General features: G+C 36.9%; 1 protein-coding gene across 1 annotated transcript in view; it reads left to right on the top strand.

Moving 5' to 3' along the window:
• Positions 1-24,375, top strand: part of LOC107098895 (ankyrin repeat and sterile alpha motif domain-containing protein 1B-like) — a gene marked incomplete at its 3' end in the record, with an annotated part of 257,959 nt that overhangs the window by 109,902 nt on the left and 123,682 nt on the right. The window contains exons 9-10 of the mRNA XM_015396776.1: positions 3,273-3,460; positions 10,402-10,533. Coding sequence (XP_015252262.1) covers positions 3,273-3,460; positions 10,402-10,533 — 320 coding nt within the window. The remainder of the gene's footprint in view (positions 1-3,272; positions 3,461-10,401; positions 10,534-24,375) is intronic.

Raw genomic sequence — 24,375 nt, 5'->3', positions numbered from 1 at the left:
GGTCTCCTTATTTTCAAGGACTTCGAAGGATCCAGTCTAGGTAGACCGTGTCCTTGGAGGACCCGTCCTAGGTTTTCGAACAGAGCCCTGGAATCCCACATCCTCCTTCACCAGCGCTCCTTGGGGATATTTTTATTTTGAGGATTTGGGGAAAAAAATGGAAGAAAGTTCACATACCGTCATCAAAGCGCCACCTGTTCGATTTGTGGACGTTTTATATGCTTGCAACCAAACTAGCAGCAGTAGTAGAGTTTGGAGATGTAATCCACTTCTTAAATCTATCTTTGCTCTCGTCTAATTTATCCAGAAGTTCTGCAATCGCACTTTTTCTCTCACTTCCAGCTTTGTGATTGGCTGCATTTTTAGCATGCCTTCCTGGAAATGCCTCTCCAAATTACTCTCTTAATTTTTTGACAACCTCTCATTACAAAGCAAAAACGCAGGCAGTCCTTCTGCATTGATAATAAAAGCAAAGGATTCGGTCCATTCTTTAAATCCTCTGTTCTCGTCAGCTATTTACCTTTTTTCCCCTTTGGGATCCATGGTCTGAGACACACCCGCCATGTTGTTTGCCTGGCACCGCGCCGTCGCTGCGTGTTGCACACTATGACCACTGATCTCTATGGCTATGATGCAGATTTACTCTGAAAGAAATGTTTAGGTTTATTGTTTAAAAGTATTTATTGTACAAGTTTTTACTGCATTGGAAAACATTTGTTTAAACTCCTGCACACCGTATTAAAACAAACAAAAAATACATTTCATAAATTTTTAACAAGCTAAAGGGAGCCGCAAGGAGCCAAATGTGGCTCCGGAGCCGCAGGTTGCTAACCCCTAATCTAGATGCTATTGATAACAGGAGGAGAAATGCAGGTCCGGATGAGCTGAGTGTGCGGTGATCTCACGAGTACACTTGTTCCAATTGACAAAGGTTCGTTCTGGGGGCTCCTATTCGCAGCTTGTATATAATTCCTATGTTCAAGAACGGATTTGGTGGAAAAAAGAATTGATAATTGTGTTTTTGTGAATTGAGAAACGGCCACAGTTAAGAAAAAATCAGGCTACTGACTGGCATAGCTTCATTATTTATCCCATTCTCTAGAGCAGGGGTAACCAAATAAAAATCTGCGGGGTCCGAATAAAGAAAATCATCATCAGTAAAGGTCCGGAGACATTTTTTTAAATTATAATCTGTTACTTTAAACAGAATTTAACACTGAAATAAAAAGCAGGGTTTTAATGCATCCATGTTGTACATTGAATTTTTAAATAAAAAAAAAAGTAAAAAAATCTGAAGTGTTTTTTGAAGAAGAGAACAACAATCTACCAGTTAAGTATATAGACAATTTCCTGATTCACATATTTTATAAAACACCTGAACCACCTGACCGTTTTTTTTTCTTCATTTTTTTATGGCCTAATGAGAGAGTGGGCTTTATGCTGCCCTGCATGGTTTAAACCTGGGTTTGAAAGGAGAAAAAACCATTCTAAAGCACATATCAAGGTGCTCATTTTGAGCCTGGATCCATATTTATTGTTGATTCTCTTCATGGTGGAGAATTCACAGCAGCAGGTTGAGCCAAACATCCTCAAAATGTGCAGGGTCATCTTTTAGCACGCCATTTCACTTTTCTTTCACCAGTTCACTGCAGCTTATTTAGCAGTCCAAACTTTCTCTGCTCTCTTTTTCTCATCGTCTTCTCCTTCTCTCCCATCGCCCGGCTTGCCACAGGTTTGCCTGCTGCGTCTAAAAGTAGCAGCAGCAGCAACCCAGACTGTCAGCAGCTCATTGGCTAATTTGTATCACATGCAGCCTGGTCCTGGTGGCTTTATCATATTAACAGGAGAAACAGAGCAAGTAAAGTTAGACACTGTCGTCGGACAACAGGCGGTAATTTATAAATGTTTTAAATTAGGTTGGGTCTGGATTAGCCAGCAGGTGGGTCCAAATCTGCACCGCGGTCCGCTAAACCTCTGTGATAGAGTGGCTGGGGAAATTGGGTTATTTGTCACAAAGTTTTAGATTTCTCATTTGAGGTTCCTTAAAAATTCATTTTGATTAGAAAATAAATAAAATTGACTGTCCATATTTTGCTAATAATTATCAAAATAGAAATAATTGGTCCACAGAATAATTGTAACTCGGTATGACTTTTTTTTTTCCAGAGTGAATTTATGTTTACACCTTAAAACAGTATCTTTAGACATCTAAGCGTGGCAACTGATTTTTGAGAGCTGTAAGTGGATTTCTTAATGTTATAAAGGATATCAAATGCATGCAAAATCCAAATTTGCAGAATGTACAGTGAGAAAAAACAGTCTTGAGCTATTTCTCAAAAACTGGCAGAGCGCTTCTCAGAATTTATCAGAGTAAGATTGCAAAGGTTTGTAACACGTGGTTCAGCTTATCTCAAATGAAATGTGTGGTTTTACTTTCCGCATCACACAAGCTGTAAAGCTGATTTCTTTTCAACACACAGCACAATGGCTCAGTTTTAAAGGCTTTCCCTGCCTGGTCTGCAGAGAGATTTGACCAGATGGTGACAAAGGAGTAAAAGCTGCATGATTTGTTTCTTCTGAATAGATGCACAAAAGACTGAAGGATCACTTTGAAATGTTGGCCAATTTCTTACAGCTAAGTTGTTTAGAGTAGTAAAGAAGATGGTAGGATGATGAGTGTTTGAGGTGGAAATTGGCATGTTTTAACGAGGAAATGTGTTTTATTATAACTAGAAAACAACCCCAATCAAACTAACTGTTGTTTCCAATCTATTCTCATGCTGTGAAAATGCTTAGATTAGGGTGACAGCAGGCACTGCCTGATTGGCCTCATGCGTTGATCATCTTATTGTATTTTAAAGCATACATTTATCATTAATGATATATATTTTTTAATAGTTGATATTTATGCTAATGTCATTCAGGTTGCTGGATATTCAAAATGTATTTCTATTTTTGTTATGTAGTCATATAAATTCAGGTTATCTAGAGGAGAAAAGTTACTTTCTGTGTTGCTTTAACCCTGTCCAACACTGCCCCCTGTGTTGGATATATGACATAACAACTTTAGTACCTGGTCAGCTCTTCTTGATTCCAGACACTAAAAGTACTTCAATTATTTAAAGACTTGGATAATTTGCTTTTCATTGACCTGCAAAAGACAGAGAAAACAATTCTTGTAACTTTAGTCCCATATTTGATCTGTTTTCATACTGACCCCATGTATGGTTAAATGCCTTTACTGTGTTAATATTTCTCTCTCCCTCCAACAGATGATCCTGTGACGAGTGAGCTGTCCAAACTGTTCCATGACATCAAAAAGTGCCGAGACAGGGACTATTCCTTCGAGGAGCTCTGCCACACCATTTCATCCCACTCCATGGACAGCTTTGGGAGCGGACGGCTGTCTGATGAGGAGCACCCAGACCGACCTAACGGCACCCTAACTAGAGTCAGCAAGGTACTTTTTTATGTTTATAAATAGATTTTTTAAGCAGATGGTTCTGGTAAACTATTTAATCACCAAACAGATGCATTCGAATACCGTTTTATAATTACTCATCATGGGCTTCCGTTTCATAATACTTGATATAGCTGTAATTCATTTCAAAAGAATCTTTACTGTAGATCCACCATTTAAAAGTTATTTTGGATTATTTTTTAAACCGCCTTAGTCAGGATTATAAACACAGGCTAAATTTGATTTACAGACCTGAAATGTTGTGTGGATAAATTTCATAATATTTTTGGTAAGAAATGGGACACTTTTTGTGTCGGGAAATGTGAACATGTTTTTGATCAGAGTTTAATTAAATCATGATTGTTGCACTATTAGGCAGTTTAACTTTGTTTAGAGATTTCACAGCCAAGCATTTATTTTATTTGGTCTGTTTCCTGCTGCAGCCCTGAGTTTCAGTCTACACATTTAAAACAGGGTTAAGTACAAGCTAAGTTGCCTGCTTTTATTCACTCTAAAGGCTGATTTATACTTCAAAACTAGTTTGTCTGCGTAGGTGTCGCAGTGAACGCAAAGACATCCCTGCCCCTTCCTCAGACACTCTGCTGCACCTCTCCCAAATTGTAGGTGACCGCAGGCAGGAGGCCTCTGATTGGTCAAATCTACATCCGTTTGCCGGCTTGTTTTGTTTGTATGACCGCCATTGCGGAAAACAACTCGTGAAGTTGGACCAGCTAGAGGAGCGAGGTATGCGAGAACGTTGGGACCCTTTTTCCATCTGGATTCCTGCTCTTTTTTGCCCTCATGTCCCTCCGTTGTCACACAAACTTGCCCCCACTTCCTCAACGCCTCAGCCGTATCTAGACCCACAGCTAGTTCCTGATTGCACCTCTTGCATCGTGGCGTGGAATATAACAAGGTGCAGACCACGCTTCAAAATTCAGCATAAATCAAAAATAGTGTTTGGGATCATGTTACCATGGTAAATTCCTCTTTTGATCAAATTATATGATATCAAGGTATTCTACACCATTAAGACAGACCCTCAGAATGATGCAGCCACCACCTTTCTCAGTTAGCTAACCTCTGACCTCAACCTTAATGGTCCTAAAATTACAATACATAGAATTAGAATTGGTGGTTAACTATCCAGCTAAAAATAGGTTTAATAGTTCCAAGGAGATGTTTTCTCTAAATAAGAAATTTCTCTAAAAGAGAAATTCATCAGGAAAAAGAAGATCAGTTGTGAATCGGCGTGGACTCACTGTAACGTGGGACTGGACTGTGCTCCAGGCACGTACCTGTTTACAGGAGGAAGAGGTGTACAATAAACAGATGGCATAAGAAAATCCCCTCAACAATGTGCGGGTTTAGCCAACGCATAAAATATCATTACACGGGTAGGAGAAGTGTTTTGGTTTCCTGTGCAGACTATTGAAAGAGATGAGAAACACTAATTTGTACAGTTTGTACTCCTGCTTCTACTTGTTCTATCAAAGATCCTGGCTTTATGCTTCAACAATATTCCCAGGGTCTATCAGATGGATGTTTTTAGGACACACTAATAGACTGTTCTCCACCTCTTAAAAAACAGTTGAGTACACAAAATATTGTTTACTACTGATATGTCCTCAGTGTTTTAGTTTAGTTTACGTTTCTCAGCATAGAGGTTCCCATGTAGAGATGTTTTAGGGCAGGACTTATGGAGCTCCAATCTTAACATCCAAATAAAAATTCCTGCTGTTAACAGTATTTCCTAATCTGAATGCTTTGATTTATACGTCATTTTTTGATCCTGATTCTAAAAACGAATTTGTAAAAACTTAAAAATGTACCCTTAATAGAGTTAAATGAGATATAACCTCATATAAAACTAAAGTAGCTGAAAGTTATCTGGTATTTGAGCTACAGATCACAGCTGCTGTTCATGTTTTACTGTCAAACAATGAGATGAGTCATTATAATACAGTTCCCAGTGGGGAATAATAGCTAATAATGACTCCTAATAACATCTTTGTGTTTGTAGCCTTTTAATGACACCATGAATGTCTCTCTTAATAAAACTGTGTTAAATTCTATTTTGTGAAAATCACCCTTTATCAGATAAAAAAAATGTAAAAAAACAGAAACTTCTATTTTATAATAACAGCACAGGTTTGGATACCCAAGGTTGAGCAACACAGGAAAAGAAGTGACATAGATATTTTGGGTTTATTGAAATAAAGTTCATTTAAGTCTTGGAGATTAAAGATTTAACTCTAATCTGTAATGGAAGATCTCAAACTAGACTTGGACTTAATAAAAATGTCTTCTTATCATTTCTGCATGACAGTAGTTAGAAAATAAATGATCTGAAATACTCTGGGAGTTGCTAAATGAGTGAAAAAATCTTTTGCAATGAGAAGCTGCATCAGATTTAGACAAAACAACAGATTCTTGTTTTAGTCAAATTTAGCCAAAAAAAATGCAAGGAGCATTTTCTGTTTTTCTTTTTTGTACTATTGGCATCATTAATTTGCTAATATTTACTCTGCCTAATTCTTGTATTTATGTATCTAGCAGCTAATATAGCTTATATACTCCAAAATATATAACCGCAATTCTATAGTCATGTGTTTTTTTTTCTTGTTGTTTATACTTTTAAAAAACTAAACAAAAACGAAATGTTTGCACATGAGGCACTAGGAGATGCAGTGCATAAAATGTTCACCTGTATCCACCATTATAAGCTTCCGTTGAAGTAGACTCTGAAATTAGTTGGTTTCAGGTCAGAAATATTTGTCAAAATACAAACTCTATTTACAGTGGGTACAAAAAGTATTCAAACCCCTTTACATTTTTCACTCTTTGTTTCACTGCAGGTATTTGCTAAAATCTAACTTATTTCTCATTCATATATACTTAACACTCCATCTTGAGAGGGAAAAACCCCTCCAGAAATGTAGAGATTTTTGCAAATGTATTAAAAAGAAAAACTGAAATGTCCAATGGTCTTAGAAGTATTGCATATTTTTTTTTTCATTTTTTCTAAATGGGGCTTGTACCTTCTCTGCTTTTCCAGCAGAGGGCAGTACCACACCCTCCAAAACTGGCTTGGCTCTAACAGCTCTTGCCGCAGTTAGAAAACAGCTTTGGCGTGTTTGTTGAACAAACAGCTGTCCACCGCCTGGAGATGTTGGTTTTCTCTCGTCTTAAATACTGCAGTTTCCTTCCTGTTTTCACTGGAAACCCATCACTGACGTTAATCTGTACCTCCTGATCAGAAAACTTCAGCCCGACGTGAACCTGAGCCTTCAAGCCACACATGCCCACACAGAAATCTGTGTGTTCTGGTGCTTTCCGCTAACGTATTACAGCATGTCTGTTTTTATTTTCCTTTCTATGAGTGGGGCGGCTCTGATCAATAGTTCATTATTTTTCCATTTCTCCTCAATGTGAATGGAAGCCAAATTGTGTTTACCTACAGCAAAGCACACACCAAATCCAGGAGGCTCACACACCTGTGCATGGGACGTGAACACACACACCTCAGCTCATTTAGGCTGTAATTATCTCAATCCATCTCCTGTCTTCTCTCAGTAAGCACCAATTTGGATTGTGTTACGGAGCTGCTTGGTATGTGTGTCTGCGTGCCCCTGGGCCGGTGTCCGAACATGTTTCCAGGCCCATTAGTGTGTGATTTAGTGAGCCCATTAGTCATGAGTAAAACTCAGAACAGCTCTCTGACATGGCATCTTTCTGTGGCTCTGTGCCCGCAGTGTGGTGTCTCAAAGAATGAGTTTACTTGGTGTGTAGTAGGTGGACATAAGGACTAAAATACAAGAAAAAGGAAAAACAAGAGTACAAGTACAGAATTGGAGGTTATATAAAATATTTTTACTTCTTGATTTACTCATCGCTCTAAGATCAGAGTATCTGATCTTTCTTTGTGATTTCAATTCAATTCAGTTTAGTTTATTTTTATATCGGCAATTCACAACACATGTCATCTCAAGGCACTTTACAGTTCACCAGATCATCCAGTCAAATTGATTCAAAGTTTTCTATCTAACGAAAACCAGTTGATTGCATTGACTTATTGACTCGAATGCAATCCCTCACACTAAGCATGCTTGTAGCGACAGTGGAGAGGAAAAACTATGATAGATCATCAAGTCTGGGGTTTTGAGATTCTCTGCAGAAATTATACTAGATACTAAAATGAATAATGATGAAGTATAGCTATGTGTTAACAAAAATCCCCTAGAAAAAAACAAAACCCAGTGGTTGCTGATGCTATTTTTACTATTATATCAGTGATTAAAAGATGTTGATGGATTTATTTTAATCTTGTGAGCATCTAGAATCAAATTTCTATGAATGAAATATGAATGCATCTTTTGAACATATATTTTGTTTTCATTGTTCTCTTTATAACTTACATTTTTATAGCAAAAAAACAAACAAAACTGTTTTTCATTTATGTTCTTTTTTATCTTGTAAATTAATAATTTTTTCTTTTTTTTTGTATAATTAAGAAGTTATTTTTGTAATTATAATCACCCTTTTAGATTATAAAGCATAATCTAAAGTTAATAATGGTTTACTGATCCTCCTGAAGTCTGCAACAAGTCAAAGTTGACCAGATGATGTTATTAGGTAGCAAGCTTTTATTTATTCATGCAATAATTCTCCAAAATTAAAATGATATATCAGTCGAAAATGAAATCATCACTCTCTGTTTGGCTGTTCTCACAGTTGGATTATTAACGAAATCTATTTGGTCACTGAGTTTAAGAACAGTTTAGATGAACCTGGATTCCTTTAGCAGGAACTTGATTGGTATTAAAATTGGAGTTGATGAATTTGAACATTTCATTTTATTAATAGTATTTATATTCATACATTTAAATCTTTTTTCAGATTTTTCTCTCAATGTATTAAGAAATCTTTATAATTTCTTTTAGTTTTTTTTTTATTTTTAAATCAAATAATTACCAAAGACAAAAACAAAGCAATGCAACTTAGACATTTTGCGGAAGCTGTTGAAATGACTAAGATCGTATCCATACTTTTTTAGACAACTGCGTTTGTTAATTTAAAAAGCTTTATGTGTGAAAAAGTTTTCCTATCAACTTTTCCAAACTTTTCTGACTCTGTCTCTACATGTATTTATGCGTTCGCAGCACAAAGACGTACAGAAGTCAGGTTTCTGACAGTAATAACTGTTTAATTTATGACAACCTTTATTCTTTCTTGGTATAAATCAAGATCCTATTTAATATCGAATTTCTTCATTCATCGATTGAATGAGTGAAGATAATTTGTGAAAGGTCACATGATGTGGACTCAGAACACATCTGTCTTTAAGGCTTTGACAGCCTGTGTATTATTGATCAAATTTTCCAGGTCTCCAATGAATAATTGAAGAGATCCTGTTTGTTGAAAAGTCTGACATTAGATTTTTCCTGTAATGAAAGGATACACCGCCTATCCATGCTTACAGTGCAGCATGATGGAGACTGCAGTCCATTTAATATGGATCAATACTCGATTGTTGCAAAGGGCTGTCTGCAGCGATTGCCGACCTTTTAAGTTTTTGCTCCTCTCCTTTCTTTGTCTTTAGCTACATTCAAATGTTTTATGCATCTATCCCCTGCAGGCTCCCTCTCCTTGGGATCTTTGTTTATATTCTCTCTGTGCAACCTGCTTGTGTCCTTAGCTGCATGCTGGGGTTTACAGAGATATCAGGTAGACTCTCTGTCCTAATGCACCTCACTGCACAAAACCCTTCGGAGAAAAAAAAAAAAAAAGTGTTGCAGTCTTGAGTTTTCTTTTTTTCTTCTTTTGCTGCATCATTTAACCATTTCCTTTTTTGTTAAAAATACATTGTTTTCTAAAAGTCTTTAACCCATTAGATTTATAACCCCATTTACCCACTTGGTAATAAAATTGCAGCTTTACATTGTTAAAGCATTCACAACTAAAAAAAACCACAACAGACTGGCTGTTTTTTAGGTTTCATTTTAAGAAGAGCATCTCCAAAGCACCATGGTGCCACTACTGTGTTTCACTTGTGCAGTTCTCCCTCATATATAACATTTTATGATGCAATAACTTTCTGTAAATGAGTTAAGATTTTTAAAATTAAGCGTGTTTACGCTTAATGTGAGTAGGAAAATTATATGATCTGTCAATGGAATTAGTATTTTTACCCTTGAAATAAGATAATTAGATAATATGCCCTTGAAATTAGACATTGCAGTTGTCTGACTTACTCAGCTCAAGAACAAATGCACTTATTAAGGAAAATTGAGTTAGATTACATTTTTTTGCAGTGTAGATTAGAGCCTGAATGCTGCACTTTTACCTCATTTGAACACGTTTTAAACTTACCTCTTTTTTTTTTAATCTATTCTTTGTAAATGCCCTTATTACCCACGACTTTCTGCATTTAAAAGGAGAAACATGATGCCTATGAAGCCTTTCTTCTAAAAGCATGGATGTTACTGTTAGCTTAGAATGCAGAATAGTGGTGTAAACCTGCATACCCTCCATTCATATTTGTTTATTTATCTATGGGACCTGTTTGATTCAGGTGCATTGGATAAGTATCTTATAAGAAAACTGCCCGGACAATGTAAGTTTTGGGATAACAGATCTGGTAATCAACTGTTTAGTTGGTTTTTGAGCATCCATGTCTATGTGCTTTATCTCCCCTGGATTAAACGTCTCATCTGCAGGATTTTGAACACTGTAAAGAAATTAAAAGTCTAGCTTTAATGCATCCACAACATGTAGTAGGAGACGCTCTAAGAACTGAAATGTTGATGCCCCTGCCTTACGATGGTTTATCACGCTCCGACTCCTCACATTTTACAGTATCTTTAAACATATTACTGTTTTGTTTTATCCTATCATTGTCGAACGTCCCCCTAATTGTGTTACTGGTTTTGGGCCAACAGCGTCCTTCGCCACCTCCCGCCGTAGCTGTGATGGAAGATGAGGCGGAAAAGACATGCGGCCCAACTGGATTCTGGGAAGCTCTCACCCCGTGTAACGGCTGCCACAACCTTGGTTTTTCCAGCGGCTCTCAGGTACATTAAACACATAAAACACCTCCTATAAAAAAGACGAACTGATTGAGTGGTTTTCGTATATTATTGGTAACCCTCTTTGAGCATATGTTTCCTGCATGAGGCAGAAGAAAACAGCCCTGCAGGTCGAGTGAAAAGACAGACTGGTGATGTTGACGTTGCGCTTGGTGAATTTTTTCACTGGTTACCTTGGGAACAAAGTGAATAAGATTTGCTCTCCTGGCAATTCCGAATACTCTCCTCATTTTTTCCTATTTTTTTTTTTTTTAAAGGTGTGCATTATGAGTAGCACTTAAGTTATGCATTAAAATAAATGACATTCAAATATCTGAAATCAAAAGAATCCATTAAAGGTTAATCTTCCCTCTGGAGGAAATTAATATTACATCAGCAGAGGAATACAGCAGAGATTGACTCTTAATCTTTGCAAACCAAACCCTCTCCTAGCTTCAGTTTACCACCCAGTTAGCTATGAATGCATTCGCCACTTATTGTGTGTAAACGTGCATCAATGAGTGTTTAGTGGTGAAACGCATGCTGGCAGTAGCAACAGGACACCTGACATTTTTATCACAACAGACCCTGTGTCTTGTCCTCTGGCAGCCTTCCTAGCAGACTGGCTCAGTGCCTTGAGAGCTTTGCACCTGCATAGATTCCTGTGTAGCTGTTTGTGCTTAAGTGCCGATGGCTTTTAAAAGAGAAAAGAAAAAGCTCTGTGCTTATTAGTTTAATTGTGTGGAAACATAAAGCGAATCGTCTGGTCTGATCATCGTCTTCTAGGCTTTCTGTGGGTGGATTTGTGTGCGAGTTTTATAGAGGAGGAAGGAAAAGTAAAAGAGAGGGGAAATGAGGATAGCATTTCATAATTTGGTTCAGACTCTGCTGACTTACTTTTTAAATAAAAAATGGATTCACACAATGTCTAATGGTGTGGAAAAGTCTGGAATTTTGGTGAAAAAATAAAATTCTGAGGCAGGGCTTTTCCATTCCAGTGCCTGAAATTTGTATCCATCCATCAGTAATTCAAATATGCCGTCGAATATTTGCTTAGCTGTACGTTATCCTCTGCATTTCGGAGTTTGCAGAGGATTAATTTCTGTTTGTCTTCTCCTGTCAGAGCAAACTAACTCTGTCTAACACGGAGTTTACATCTCTAAGATTTAATTATATCATAATGATGTTTTCTTTCAGTCAGAGAGAAGTTAATTATTTCGTTTTTATAAACAGAAATGCATCAGGCCTCATAAGCTGGAAGCACAGGATTCAATTTGTTCATCATTACAAAACAGACTGTATAATAAAGTTAGTCACTCTCCATCCAGTCATTTGATAGAAACACTGCAAACAGAAATAACTGACGTTGGTTCGGGAGACGATGCAGGAACAGATCAAAACGAACATCTGGAACAACTTTAAAGCTTGTCAGGGAAGTTCATTAGGGTGTTGTCTCCCATGGCAACGTGTTAACAGGCAGAGACAAAAAGGTAATACTGGGATAATAAAACCTAACTAGCTGTTCTCCAATAAAATGGTGGCAAAATCCTCAATCCATGCTAGTATTTCTGTCACATTATCGCTCAAAACTAAAATATTTGTTCCTTAAAATACAATGTTTAATATATAAACAAAACTTAGTACTATAAAGGAATGTGTTTTCAATAAAGTACTATATATACCTCGTGTCACAATGTCAAATTTATTTATATAGCACTTTAAAAACAGGTGAAAAACTGCACCAAAGTGCTGCACAAGAACCACAATACACAAGCTGATAAAAACACAGTAACAAACACTACTTCATATAAATGCCAAGGAATAAAAATTCGATGTGAGAAGCGATTTAAAATTATCCAGGCATTGAGCAGATTTAATTAGGAAAGGAAAATTCTTCCATAGAATCGGAGCAACAGAAAAGGGCTGATTCCCTTTCCTCTTAAGTAGAGTCAGAGGAAATATCAATAATAGCTGATTAACTGATCATATTTTAAAAGATCCCAAAGATAAGGGGGAGCTAGCCCAATTAAAACTTTATAAGTTAATAAAATCTTAAAATATATTTGATAAGAAGAGGTAGCCAGTGTATAGAGGTCAGTATAGCCCTTATATGGTCATACTTCCTGGTTCCTTTAAGAAGTATTATCTAGTTTCCTAATTATGTTTTTTTCCCCAATTAATTAAAAACAAAAAAGTGCCTTATTTAATGTGCTTCACCTATTGTAACCACTTGATTACTGTACATTCATGGTATTAAATGCATCTCTGATTTTATGGAAATATTTTACTTTATCTCAGTTTATGTAGATTGAATCATACAAAACTCCAACAGATTTTATTATCCTGTTTTGTTGACTAAGATTGCCCCTGCTGGTTTTTTCTTTTTTAATGTCAAAAAGGAAATTGGCAAACAGGCTTTCATAAATACTGTTGCGTTAATAAGGCCATCTCTCTAACACTGGATCTTTTTACAGGTTTAGATCATAATGCTAAGATGGAGGACCAGTAGAGACTTCTGGGAATCATCAGTATCTGCCTTTAGATCTGGCATATCTTTTTCCCCAAAGTCTGGAGTTTTTATCTGAGGAAAACATTTAACACATATAAAAAGATAATTAACCAGGAGTTTCTCTCCCAAGGTGCTCATCTAGAACATGTGAAACTTTCTTTATGAAGAAATATGACTATGATTCATAGAAACAGCTAAGGCTCCTCATCTGCTTTTGATAAGTAGTTTATATAAAGTTTATTACCTTTATTCTTTGGCTCCAAGTATCTATGTAAGCATTATAATAACAGCTATACCCCTTAGAGTTGCTTTTCTGCTCAATTAATGAACTATATCAGTGCTCCTTCCCACTTCGCCTGCCAAACATAACTGTAGTTTATGCAAATTAAACAATGTTCCACTATGCAGAGGAAAAAATGACAAATGCTGCTTTTGGAGGTGGTGATCAAAGCTACCTAAATATGCGTACACTAGAAAACTGAACCTACATTTAGAGAGTGTTTAGGGCCTAATTTCTAAGCTTTATCTGAATGAAACTCTAAACCTCAGGAGCAATACAGATGTTTGACCAAAGTGTGTAGAGAAATCCAAACCCAGGATGTCTGCATCATATTAACTTTTAAGCTCAGTGATGGAATAGTGATGATTTGGGTTTGTTTCGCAGCAACAATGTCTGCACGTTGGACTCTAAAATGTTTGTATAACAAACTTTTGTACATTAGAACCTGCTTTTATTTTTGTGAGAGCTGGACATTAGTAAATAGAGGTACATACAAGCAGTGAAATCATATGAAAAGAAGATAAACTGCCCTGCTTAAGGAAGTATTTCATCCTTATTTCTCATCCAGGCATTTTCTCCCATCATTGGCTTTACTAAGTCTAGGTTTCCCCATTTTACTTTGGCTTTAAGAGTTTGATCAGAAAACCTTAAAAACAGAATGAAGTCATTGACAAGAAAGGTATTTTACCAGTAAAATAATAAAACCATTTAGATGGAGAAAGATTGGTTGGGTTGCCAAGCAACAAAGAAATGTAATAGATGCCGGACGTGGGATGTTGATGATTTGAAAAGAAAAACCCTGAGCCACATCAGCACAGGTGCGTCAGAGAGCTGCATGCATCTGCTCCTCCTAAACGTCTCACACAGATCTTCATTCGCTCTTCTTTTCTTTTCTCACTTTCTACCAAACTTTCTTTTTATGCAGTCCTGTTTTAGAGGATCGGAGCCGACTCGGCCTTTTACAGTTTAGATCTATAGCTGTTTTACAGACTAATGGCAGGTCATATGAGTGCAGCGCAGGATCAGAAGCCCACCAGCTGCATCAAAGGCAAGCCTCTATAAAAGAGCAAAGATTGTCTAAGGAGCTGTAGTAGACCAGGAGACTTTTCATTTATTTATCCAACATTACCCAGAACAAGCTGTAGTCACATCCACCTTTCATGGGAAGTGTTGCCCATAAATGCAGTGTTTCTGGACAGAAACATGGCTTTATGCTTTGGGGATGTTCTCCTTCAGGAACCAGCAGACTTAATCATCTCTCTTTGTATTCTTTTGGTTATTAGTCCTTCTTTCATCAAAATCTGTTTCTGAAAAATACGATAGTTCAGAGATCAGGCTTAATCCTGTGATTGTTCTGTGCATCATAGCTGCTCTGATTCCCTAATTCCTCCACCACGATTCGCTCCCTCTCTGTGTGGTGTTAAAGAGTGCGGCTCAGACTCCGCAGAGTGTGCTTTTTAATGGCTTTATTCTCTGGAGACTGCAGCTTTTGGCTGTCACTGCGACCTTCAGCACATAAATGCCTCTAACTGCTGTCTTAAGGGTTCTGCTGCAGATTGACTTTATGCCGGCCTTGAACACAAAAAGCTGTGTTAGTGATGTTCATGAACATCGAGGTCGGATTTATTAAGCAACAGTTTCAGAAACATCAATTTCTTTATTTTTTTTATTCAAATATTTCCAGCTCAGTCGGATTGACTGGAGATTGTGCATCATTCATTCTGAAATCTTGCAGGTTATTCTCATTGAGATTTTATTCTGGACTTTGACTAGGCCATTTTCATACATGGATATATTTTTATCTAAAACATTACTATAAGAGCTTTCCTTTTCCTGGTGGACAAAGTACAGTATTATATGTTTTGTCTTCGTTCTTTTCTTGATCACCTTTTATTTCTTTAAAAGAACACAAAGGATTTAATAGTTTGTAAATGATCCATACTAAGATATTTGGTCTTTAAGCACACAAAACATTACCTTGGATTTTTTTCCCCCTAAAGTAAGACCTTTTATGGATGATCCTCATGTACTCACGCACTACTGTACAGGCAGTTATGACCTGCAAAATAAAAAAGTGTGTGAATATTTGATATTGAAACGAGGAACAGAATGAAGAACAGAAAGAATCCTTTGCGGATGTTTTCCTTGCTTATCAATAAAACAAGTTATTGCCTTTAGAAATACATTGACTACAGACTAGGGCTGCAACTAACCAATATTTTGCAATCGATTTATCTGTCAATATTTTTTTCAATTAATTGATTAATAATTGGATAGCCAAAGGTTCCTTAAAGAAGATTTTTACGAAATTAAACCAGGTGAAAATTAAGCTTTTCCACTGGAGTTCTGGATAGAGATTATTGACAGATGAAAACTTTTTTTAAAATCTCAAATGCAACATGTATGATATATATATCATACATATATTGTACAATTTTTATATAATTACTGCTCTAATAGGGTTGCTCTCTCAGCTAAAGGCATATTTTATAGTCTCTGTACTCAGTCAACGATTAATCGACTACTAAATTATTCAGAGATTATTTCAATAATCAATGAATTGTTTCAGCCCTAATATAGTCATTTGCTCAGAAAATAAAAGTAAAGATATTTTGCAAATAACTGTGATTCCGAGTCCAAGAATAGTGAAATAGTGGTTTAAAGTTATAGTGGAGGATTTTCATGAATTTTTGAAAAGACCCGTCCTCTGGGGGAAAAAAATGCACATGCACAACCCTGCACCCACTCCCGAGAGGGAACGCCTAGTAAACACGTGCGAGAGCGTGCACAGGCCAATTACTCCTCGTGCACGCTCTGTTTAAAAGGACCACTTATTTTGATGATCCACCTGGAAAAAGAACATCCTCCACTTTACCTTTAAGTTTAATTGAACTTTTCACCCACTCCATACCAGGAATAGGTTTTTCAACTGAACAAACATTTAAATTTTATTTAAGAGATTCATGCTGAACTTTTAACTTTTATGTGCAAGAGATGCACTCTTATATTTAGTCTCTGAAGTTGCTTATTGAAATAGTTTCATTGTAATTCTAATTTCATTTGAAGGACTTTGTTCTCCAGTTAAATGAGGAGAATGTTTGATATTATCTGCTGCCTCTTGTTCTCTGTGAATGCAGTGGGATTATTTCTGCAGCAAAGGAAAGCCTTACTTTGATCTTTGCTCAGCACTGCGGCCATCATGAGGAATGTGAAAGGTGTTGTTTTCTTGGAAGCGCCTGGCGGTGACCCACAACAGTCAGGCTGGGAAATCCAGTTATCATTTCGACTTGCTGATATTTTCCTTTGTGTTTTTTTTTTTATAAAATGAAATGAAAATATTTTGTTTTCTTTACAAATGCAGATCTATCAAACTACATATAAATACAAACCATATCAATTAGAGAAACTACATTATTAGTAAAAATACTCCATCTATGCTTCATTATTTGAAGTGTAGATCCAACTGCTTTTTGAAGAAACACAGCAGACTGCTCAGAGTAAAATGTGGCCAAATTTAAAGCCTGGTTAGGTGAAAAAATCCAAGAGAAGTTATCATCCTACTAAGTTCTGTTAAAAACAATTTTAAGAAAACTATAAACCTACCAAAACATGAGTAGACTGATTATTGAGGCTGATTGCACTGTCCTTCCATGTTTAATGTTTTTTCTCTGGCCATGTTTCACATCCTTTTTCTTAAATTTAATGCCTCATCTTAATCCAAACAAAAGCATTGAAGTTTGATTTAACATTAGAAATGTAAGAAAGGTTGAAGCGGTCTTAACAATGGCGTGGGTGGCTGCCTCGGGGGTTTAAAGACCTTTCTTAGACGCCCTGGATCTAAGAAAGGTCAAACATGATCATCTAGGTTATTTTCCTGCTCTTGAAGATTTGTTTCAGCTTAGTTTTGCCTTCTTTTCTTAATATTGTTGAATCGTTGATTTATCAATTGTATTTATACAATAAGGATTTAGTAAAATACATGTCATAATACTTAATGATTACAGCCTGGGATTAGTAAATTATTAATCTCAGCAGCCCAATTAACAATAAATCATATGTAGAGCCCCCACTAGCTCTACATATGATTTACTGTTAATTGGTGGTTCAATTATGCTGAAAAATATTTTTTTTATCCTAATTTTGCATAAAAAGTGCTTAAAATCGATTTGGTTAAAAGCAAACCAACCCTGGAAAACGAAAAGAATCTGAACTATCCAACAACCTGTATTTGCAGACACACCATGAAATAAGTTTCTTAATTAAAAATGTGAAAAGTTTTGATGGCCTTCATTTTGCTCTGTTTGGGTCAGGATTTGCCCTTATTATGGTCTTCTATGATTAGTAGGGGCTTCAGAGGGTCCATTGTCCTCTGCTGCGTCCGCCCATCCCTTTTCTCCCTAATCAAATAGTCTCCATGAGGAAATGCCAGCGAATTATAGCATCTATTCATATCTGATGGCCTATGAACTCAGATCTCTGAGTGCAGGGGTTGGGTTATGATTCTTACAAATGACAAGAGACCAAAAGACTTACTGGATTTAAGACTGAAGGATAGAAAATGTGAAAATAATCAGGGCTGATGACCGCTTCCTCTCCGGGGTTGGCTCACAGAAAAACACAATTACAGTGTGGTATAAGACTAAAGGATAATCTTCAAGCTCAAAGTATGCAGAAAGCTGTCACATGATCAAACAAGGCATCTCCTGCAGCCGCTCTGTGTTTTTACACACATATAATCAGAAAGTGTTTCATGCAGTCCTGCAGTCACATGCACGGGCTCCGTCACAGACACTCGGATGTTTAATCGGCCCAGAGCGCTCGTATGGGAGCTGCATAAGACCTGCTAATTAGTGGCCAGAGGAGGCCTCTGTTTGTCTGCTCTCTTCCTGTGCGCCGCAGAAACAAGTCTCTCTGTGTCCCTATCTCTGCCCTGAAAGATTTGGAGGAAGGGAGGGAAGACGGAGAGGGCTGTTTTATTTCCAAATGCTCACAGCTTCTTTTAGCACGTTTAGAAGCTTTGTGACCTCTTCAGGGTGAGCGAGGAGGAGCAGCAGCCAGGAGAACCGTCAGATTAGCAGGTAAAATGACTGAAATAGAGGTTTCATCTTCATCCTGATGGATTCCCTGGCCTGATATTTTTTATTGAAACATTTACTGTCTTTTTTGGAACTTGGCATTATTCGAATCCTAAGTCTTAAATTTCTAGCCTGTCATTCCTGTGATTTTCCCTACATTTGCGTGTGAGGAAATCCCTGCTTCTGAACTCACAGCACTCCCACTTCCTCTGCTTCCCTTCCTCGGCACAAACTCAGTTTTCCTCTTCCCGCTCTGTCTTATGCTCATCTCCGTGGGATTCGCTGACACAAACTTCCAAAGTAAGTGTAGAGTTGGATCCTGGTGTCTTTCTTTCTGCCTGTGCTTTCTCGTCTTTTCTTTCTCTCTTGTCATCTTTACTTGCAGAATGTGACCATTTAAACATTTCTATTCTTTTTTATGCTAAATCAACAAGTGAGATGAGGCAAGGACATAAAATGTTCTTTCTTTATAAGCAAACTGTTTAGAAAGCTCAAATTTACTAGAACCTCTCCCTCATATTTCATCTCTCCTCAGCTTTACTTTGTAATTGTTTCATAATTTCCCATGGCATGCATATCAACCACTAGGGAGCTTTATAATTCTAAACTTTCTTTCCTCTATTAAATTAATAGTGTCTAATACAGCTGAACATCTCAAAGCCGTCACTTCCTGTCAAATGCAAAAAAGAACGTTTCTGTTTCTTTTTGACTCTCCTTCCTTTCCCGTAGCTGTCCTCTGCTAATAACTTCATTTGCTTTGAAGGACAACGCCCTCTTCCACTGCGTTCCACAATGTAATCTGCTGCATTTCCTGCCCAAGTTGACCTGGTGACACACAAGTTCACCCTCACAAAAGCCTCCCAAGATATTTGGGGAAATCCGGCTCTGAGTCTTTTCAGTATAATTTGAGAAGCTTGTGAAGAAAAATTGAGAAATATGTCTTAGGTTAAGAATGTAATCAGGGAAAAAAAAAACCTTCAATGGTTATTGATGTGCAGATAAAGGACGAAAAACTAGTGTTAAAATACGTAGATAAGTAGATTAATATCCTGAAATGGAATATAATCTGAAAATGTAGCTCTTTCCACGCTGTTACCATGCATTTGTATTATAAAAGCCTTGTTACACAGGTCTAAATTAAAGAAATGCAACTGATTTTGTGGAACATTAATTTCTGTCTTATCCTTGTCTTTGTGCTTCTTTTGATGCGCAGCCATGGGAATAGAGCTGTTGTATCGGGATCAGGGGTGTAAAATGAATAATTCGCATTTGCATCTAAATGGGGATCTGCACAATTGATGACACTTCTCCGTCTAGAAGTTTTCTTCCATGTTGAGTTAGGGTCGGTTGGGGAATGAAATGTCCTTCAAATGGTCTGTTGGTTTGTTGCTGAAATAATCAGAAAGTAGGTCATCCAGTCATTTTTACTTTTACCATCAAGTCTGCGTCTGAGATGAGCGACATTGATCTTTGAAGGTAGTGTTTGGATTTTGTTCCAAAAGTGCATGAGGTTTATACACTGAACACAATTTTATAAGTTATTTAGTTCCTAAGCAAAACATTTTAAATCCCGCTGTCAGACACCAAGCTGTAAAGTTTGCAGCTCCTGAAAAAATTGTAGGATATCCCTTTTTTTTTTTTTTAGACAATTTTCATAGGACTTTTCATGTCTTTCAGAGTAGGTAGGTTGATGATGCAAAGGAGTGTTCTGTTTATATTCAAGGATGTGTTTGCGATGCAGAAATGTGTATTTTCTGACAAATACAATTAATTTGAATGACAAGATGGTGATTTCCTTTTTAGAACTTTCATATTGAAGACTGAAGTCAAGGTCGTTAACCTTATGATGCATGTACATTTAGCTGGATCAGCACTAGCATGAAAAATTTTACCATATACTACAGTAAAAACTTATTTGGAAACTTGTGACGCTGCTATGATTTGTAGAAACTTTATACCTGAATAAATGTTAATAAATGCTGCAGCCTTCACTTTTTTATCACCACTGGTAAAGATGTGTGCAATGTTTGACAAGTAAATAATCTTTTATTGTGGTCATATAAACTCACACTGGAAATTCTAGGAAAAGAAAACAGCTTTTAAAATGGTGATGGTTTGGGCTGCCTCATGTTGCTATTAACAAAGCAATTAGAGTGTACTCCTCCTTTTTTTTTTTTTTTTTAAAGAAATCAACATTAACCGTTCTGTCATTTAATTCAAAACAGCCCAGCATTTAAAAATAGTGTCATGTGATTTAATAAAGTTAACTGGGCCTTTGCAGTCGATTCAGTCCCACAGCATAACAGTTCCTCATCTATTTAACGAGCACGTGGGGCTTTGCAACATATTTATCAGCCGTTTTACATTATAACCACCTGGAGTTTGAGTTACCAAAAAGGTAAGGGTTTTTCACATTCTGCATAAGTGCAAAGTCCAGTTAAAGTTCCAGTTATGTTTTGGAATCTGAACAAGTGTCTACATTACTAAAGGCAGGACAGAAAAATGTGGGATAACTCCTAAACAACCAGTTTGGGTGAAACCAAGAGGTTTTTTGAATCTAATCAGACTTTAATATGCAGCTGCACTGTAACCTGGTGCAATAACGTATACTGTTTATCTATTTGACAAACCAGAAACCAAACTTTACCTGCCACCACTTTACTGTACATAGGATATGTATATATAAGCCACCTTAAATCTCTCCTTTATGCACTGTACTTCATCCACATTTTCCTCCTTTGTGCACCTCCTGTTTGGTTATAAGAGCTGATGTCACAAGTTAATTTCTTCATTTTGAGATCAATAAAGTTATATCCTATTCCATTCCATTCTCTTCTCTTCTATTAAACTACATGCTGCAGCTCCAACAAATCTGACAAACCAATAATAAGAACCGGTTCATGAATAAAAGTGGTGCTCCTTTCATATGAAAAGTCGGCAGTAGGGAGAAGCCTCCAAACTTGTGGCAGTATTAAAACAGTCTGATGTATAAAACGGAGAGTAGACTTTCCTTTATCCATCCCAATCTGCTGGAAAGAGACGCAGCTGGATGAACTGCTTCAATATGTAAAGTAGTATAAATAGACAGGAGGCTCCCATCGGCGTCCCTGTAACCATGACGATGATGCTGCTAGGTTGTCAGGGAGACTTTGTGAAACACACCTAAAGGGGAACCATTACAGCCAAACAGAAAGATATTAAATTACATCAATGACTCACTTAAGAAACCTGCTAGAAATAGTCTTTCCATCAGTTTGGTTTATAAAAAAAATTTAGAATACTTAAATCAATTAATTCTTATCAGTGTAATGTTTAACTAGTTATTAAGATTTAAATAGGACTCCCATGTTTCTATTAGGAATACTGTCACCACATTAACAAGAGAATGAGGCTACACTAAATGTTTAAAACAATTCAGGACGATAGGATGAATATAAACAAATGTATTAACCGATAGAAATATCATCCTAGGTGAATGGAGCCTGTATGCAGTCTGTTCCCTAGTGTTATTGAGTATTGTTGTAATTATGGTTTCTGTCAAGGAAACCCGAGTCGAGCCGGACAGTTTCTATTATAAATATACTTGTCATTGATAAAATAACTTTCAGATTGTGGCTTTTTATATAATTGCAACATTAAAATCAGTTCCTTCAAAAACTGTGATTGGATGTAAGGCTCAAACAATCTGATCAATCAAGAATAATTGATAAAATGATAGAATAAATGGTATAGAGACTCTAAAACCTACCTTTAGCTGACAGTGACCCACACAGAGCAGCAATTATAACATAGAAAAGGAAAATCTGAGATGAGAAAAACTTTTTCGTCCACCAATATGCACTGTCCAAAACTCCTTTCTTTTCTAAAAAAAAAAAAAAAATTTTTCTATCCGATTATTAATAAATAAAAATAATCAGCAGATTAATCACATTTGACTTGTTTGGAATTAAAATAAAGGCATCCTGACCTAATGCGAGTAATGTTGGATGTACTCTAACAAGAGTTGAGGTTTATTTTTCTTCTCTTTCTTAAAAGAACAATCTGAACTTGAATCTTGGCGTATGAAATCTGGACCTAACGGTCTGCTGAGCCAAATCAGTGTCAGCGAACGGAGCAAAGCCGCATATGAAGTCTGACTGGATCACCATTAGCTAGTAATGGCAATCTTGTTGAATGCTGATGAAGACTGAAAATGTGTGTGTGTGTGGGGGGGGGGACGATAAGGTTCTTTGAGTCTTTTGGCTTTTTATTAAGTGCTCTGAAATGCATTTCTGATGGAGACCCATTGATGTGAGAGAAACCATCAACAGACTGACTGCTCTCTCAGCCAAAGTGATTTATATTTCTTTTTTTCTGGAAGATTGATGGCCTGGTGCAGTGTGGGTAATGTAGTAGCAGATAATGACAAAGAGACTAATAGGTTTTGAATGAGGGAAAGAGGTCGGGGTGAAGATGGAGGCAATAATCGAGTTATATCATAAATGTATTTAAACCGATGCTAGGACGAGTTGTAGCCACACAAGTTGTCATCATAGTGACATGTTAACCACGGATCCCATTAGGAAGGTCACAGCATGAGCAGATAGCATGGAGACACTCCAGAATGATGGGTGCTGTTATGGGAAAAGGACGACCAAAGGCAGCGCTCTGGCGAAGGGGATGTTTTGTCTTGTTGGCTCATCATGCTCTCTCCTGTAACCTTTTCCCCCGCTTCACGTCGCTGCTGTTTTTCATTCCTTCCCCACACACATCTGCTCCACTGATAAGGGACATTTGGGCTTCTGCTCGCTCTCAGAACCCTTTGGGACTCAACCTTTTCTGTGCAGTTGGAGGACTCAGCAATGTGAAATCCTGTTATTTCCCATGAAGGTCCAAACTAAACATTTCCTTACAATGCTTACATTTTGTCAGGTTCACAAAGATAGTCAAATTCAGTTAGTATTAACAAAAAAACATATGAGTTGCTGCAAGACTTAATTTCCCGTCGGGTTTAATAAAGTACTTTGAATAGAATTGAATGATTACCATACAGGTTAGATGTATGGTAATTTAATTTAATTTAGTTTCATCTTGTTAGATTTACATATTTTAATTCTCTTTAATTCTTTTATTGTTTTCAGCTTTGGGTGTTTGCAGTGGAAGCATAGTTCTGACATTTTCCAAATAAAATCTGAGAAGTGTGGAGTGAAATGAATTACAGTAAGTTAATACCACCACTTGTGCGTTCTCGTGTACTCGTGAAACGTCATCAACCTCAGCCCTAGTACTGGTCCAATTCACAAGAACAGCAGACCGAGAATAAAGTCCCCAGATGTTGTTTTCGCTCCTCCCCATTTACCCATCATGCATCAGAGCAGACCTGTCCGTTATTGAGATTGACAGCTATCCCAGCATGCACTGCGGCAGCAGCAGCTTTCAATGGAGCGCTCCATTGAAAGTTAAAAGTTCTCTTTTCTGCTGCTGTTGTTCAATAAAAGTATGTTTTTAGATCATTTAAGGCAAGAACATTATACTCTAAAGCATCATGGTCCATTTACAGATTTAATGTGTAATTTAAAAAAAAAAATTCCGAAGTTGGACCGCTGGCTATAATGGCGATTTTTTTTGTTGTTGTTGTTTTATTTGGCACATTTTTTATTTGGCAAATTTTTTATTTGATTTTGTTTTTATCTGAGTGTTCATTATTATTCCCCCACTAAATGAAAAATATAATAATTTATTATGTAGAGACTATTGATAACAGGAGGTGAAATGCAGCTCTAGAAGTGCACGTGGTGTCGTTATCAGTACACTTCTTTTCCAATTGATCCATATTTATGCTGAGTGCTCCCGTTCTCACCAAGTCCAGACTTTTCTGTGTTCTTCTCAAGCACAGTTCTGACATTTTCCAAATAAAATCGGCGAGGACACGATTCCGTACTCGCCTTCTAGTGAATTGAAAAACGGCCCTCAATTCCAGTTTAAAGCTTTTTTCTAACAGATTG

Source organism: Cyprinodon variegatus, unplaced genomic scaffold (assembly GCF_000732505.1).
Source record: "Cyprinodon variegatus isolate N-32 unplaced genomic scaffold, C_variegatus-1.0 Scaffold820, whole genome shotgun sequence".
Lineage (NCBI taxonomy): Eukaryota > Metazoa > Chordata > Actinopteri > Cyprinodontiformes > Cyprinodontidae > Cyprinodon > Cyprinodon variegatus.
Note: the sequence above shows the minus strand (reverse complement) of the source record. Positions and strands in the feature narration are given on the sequence as shown.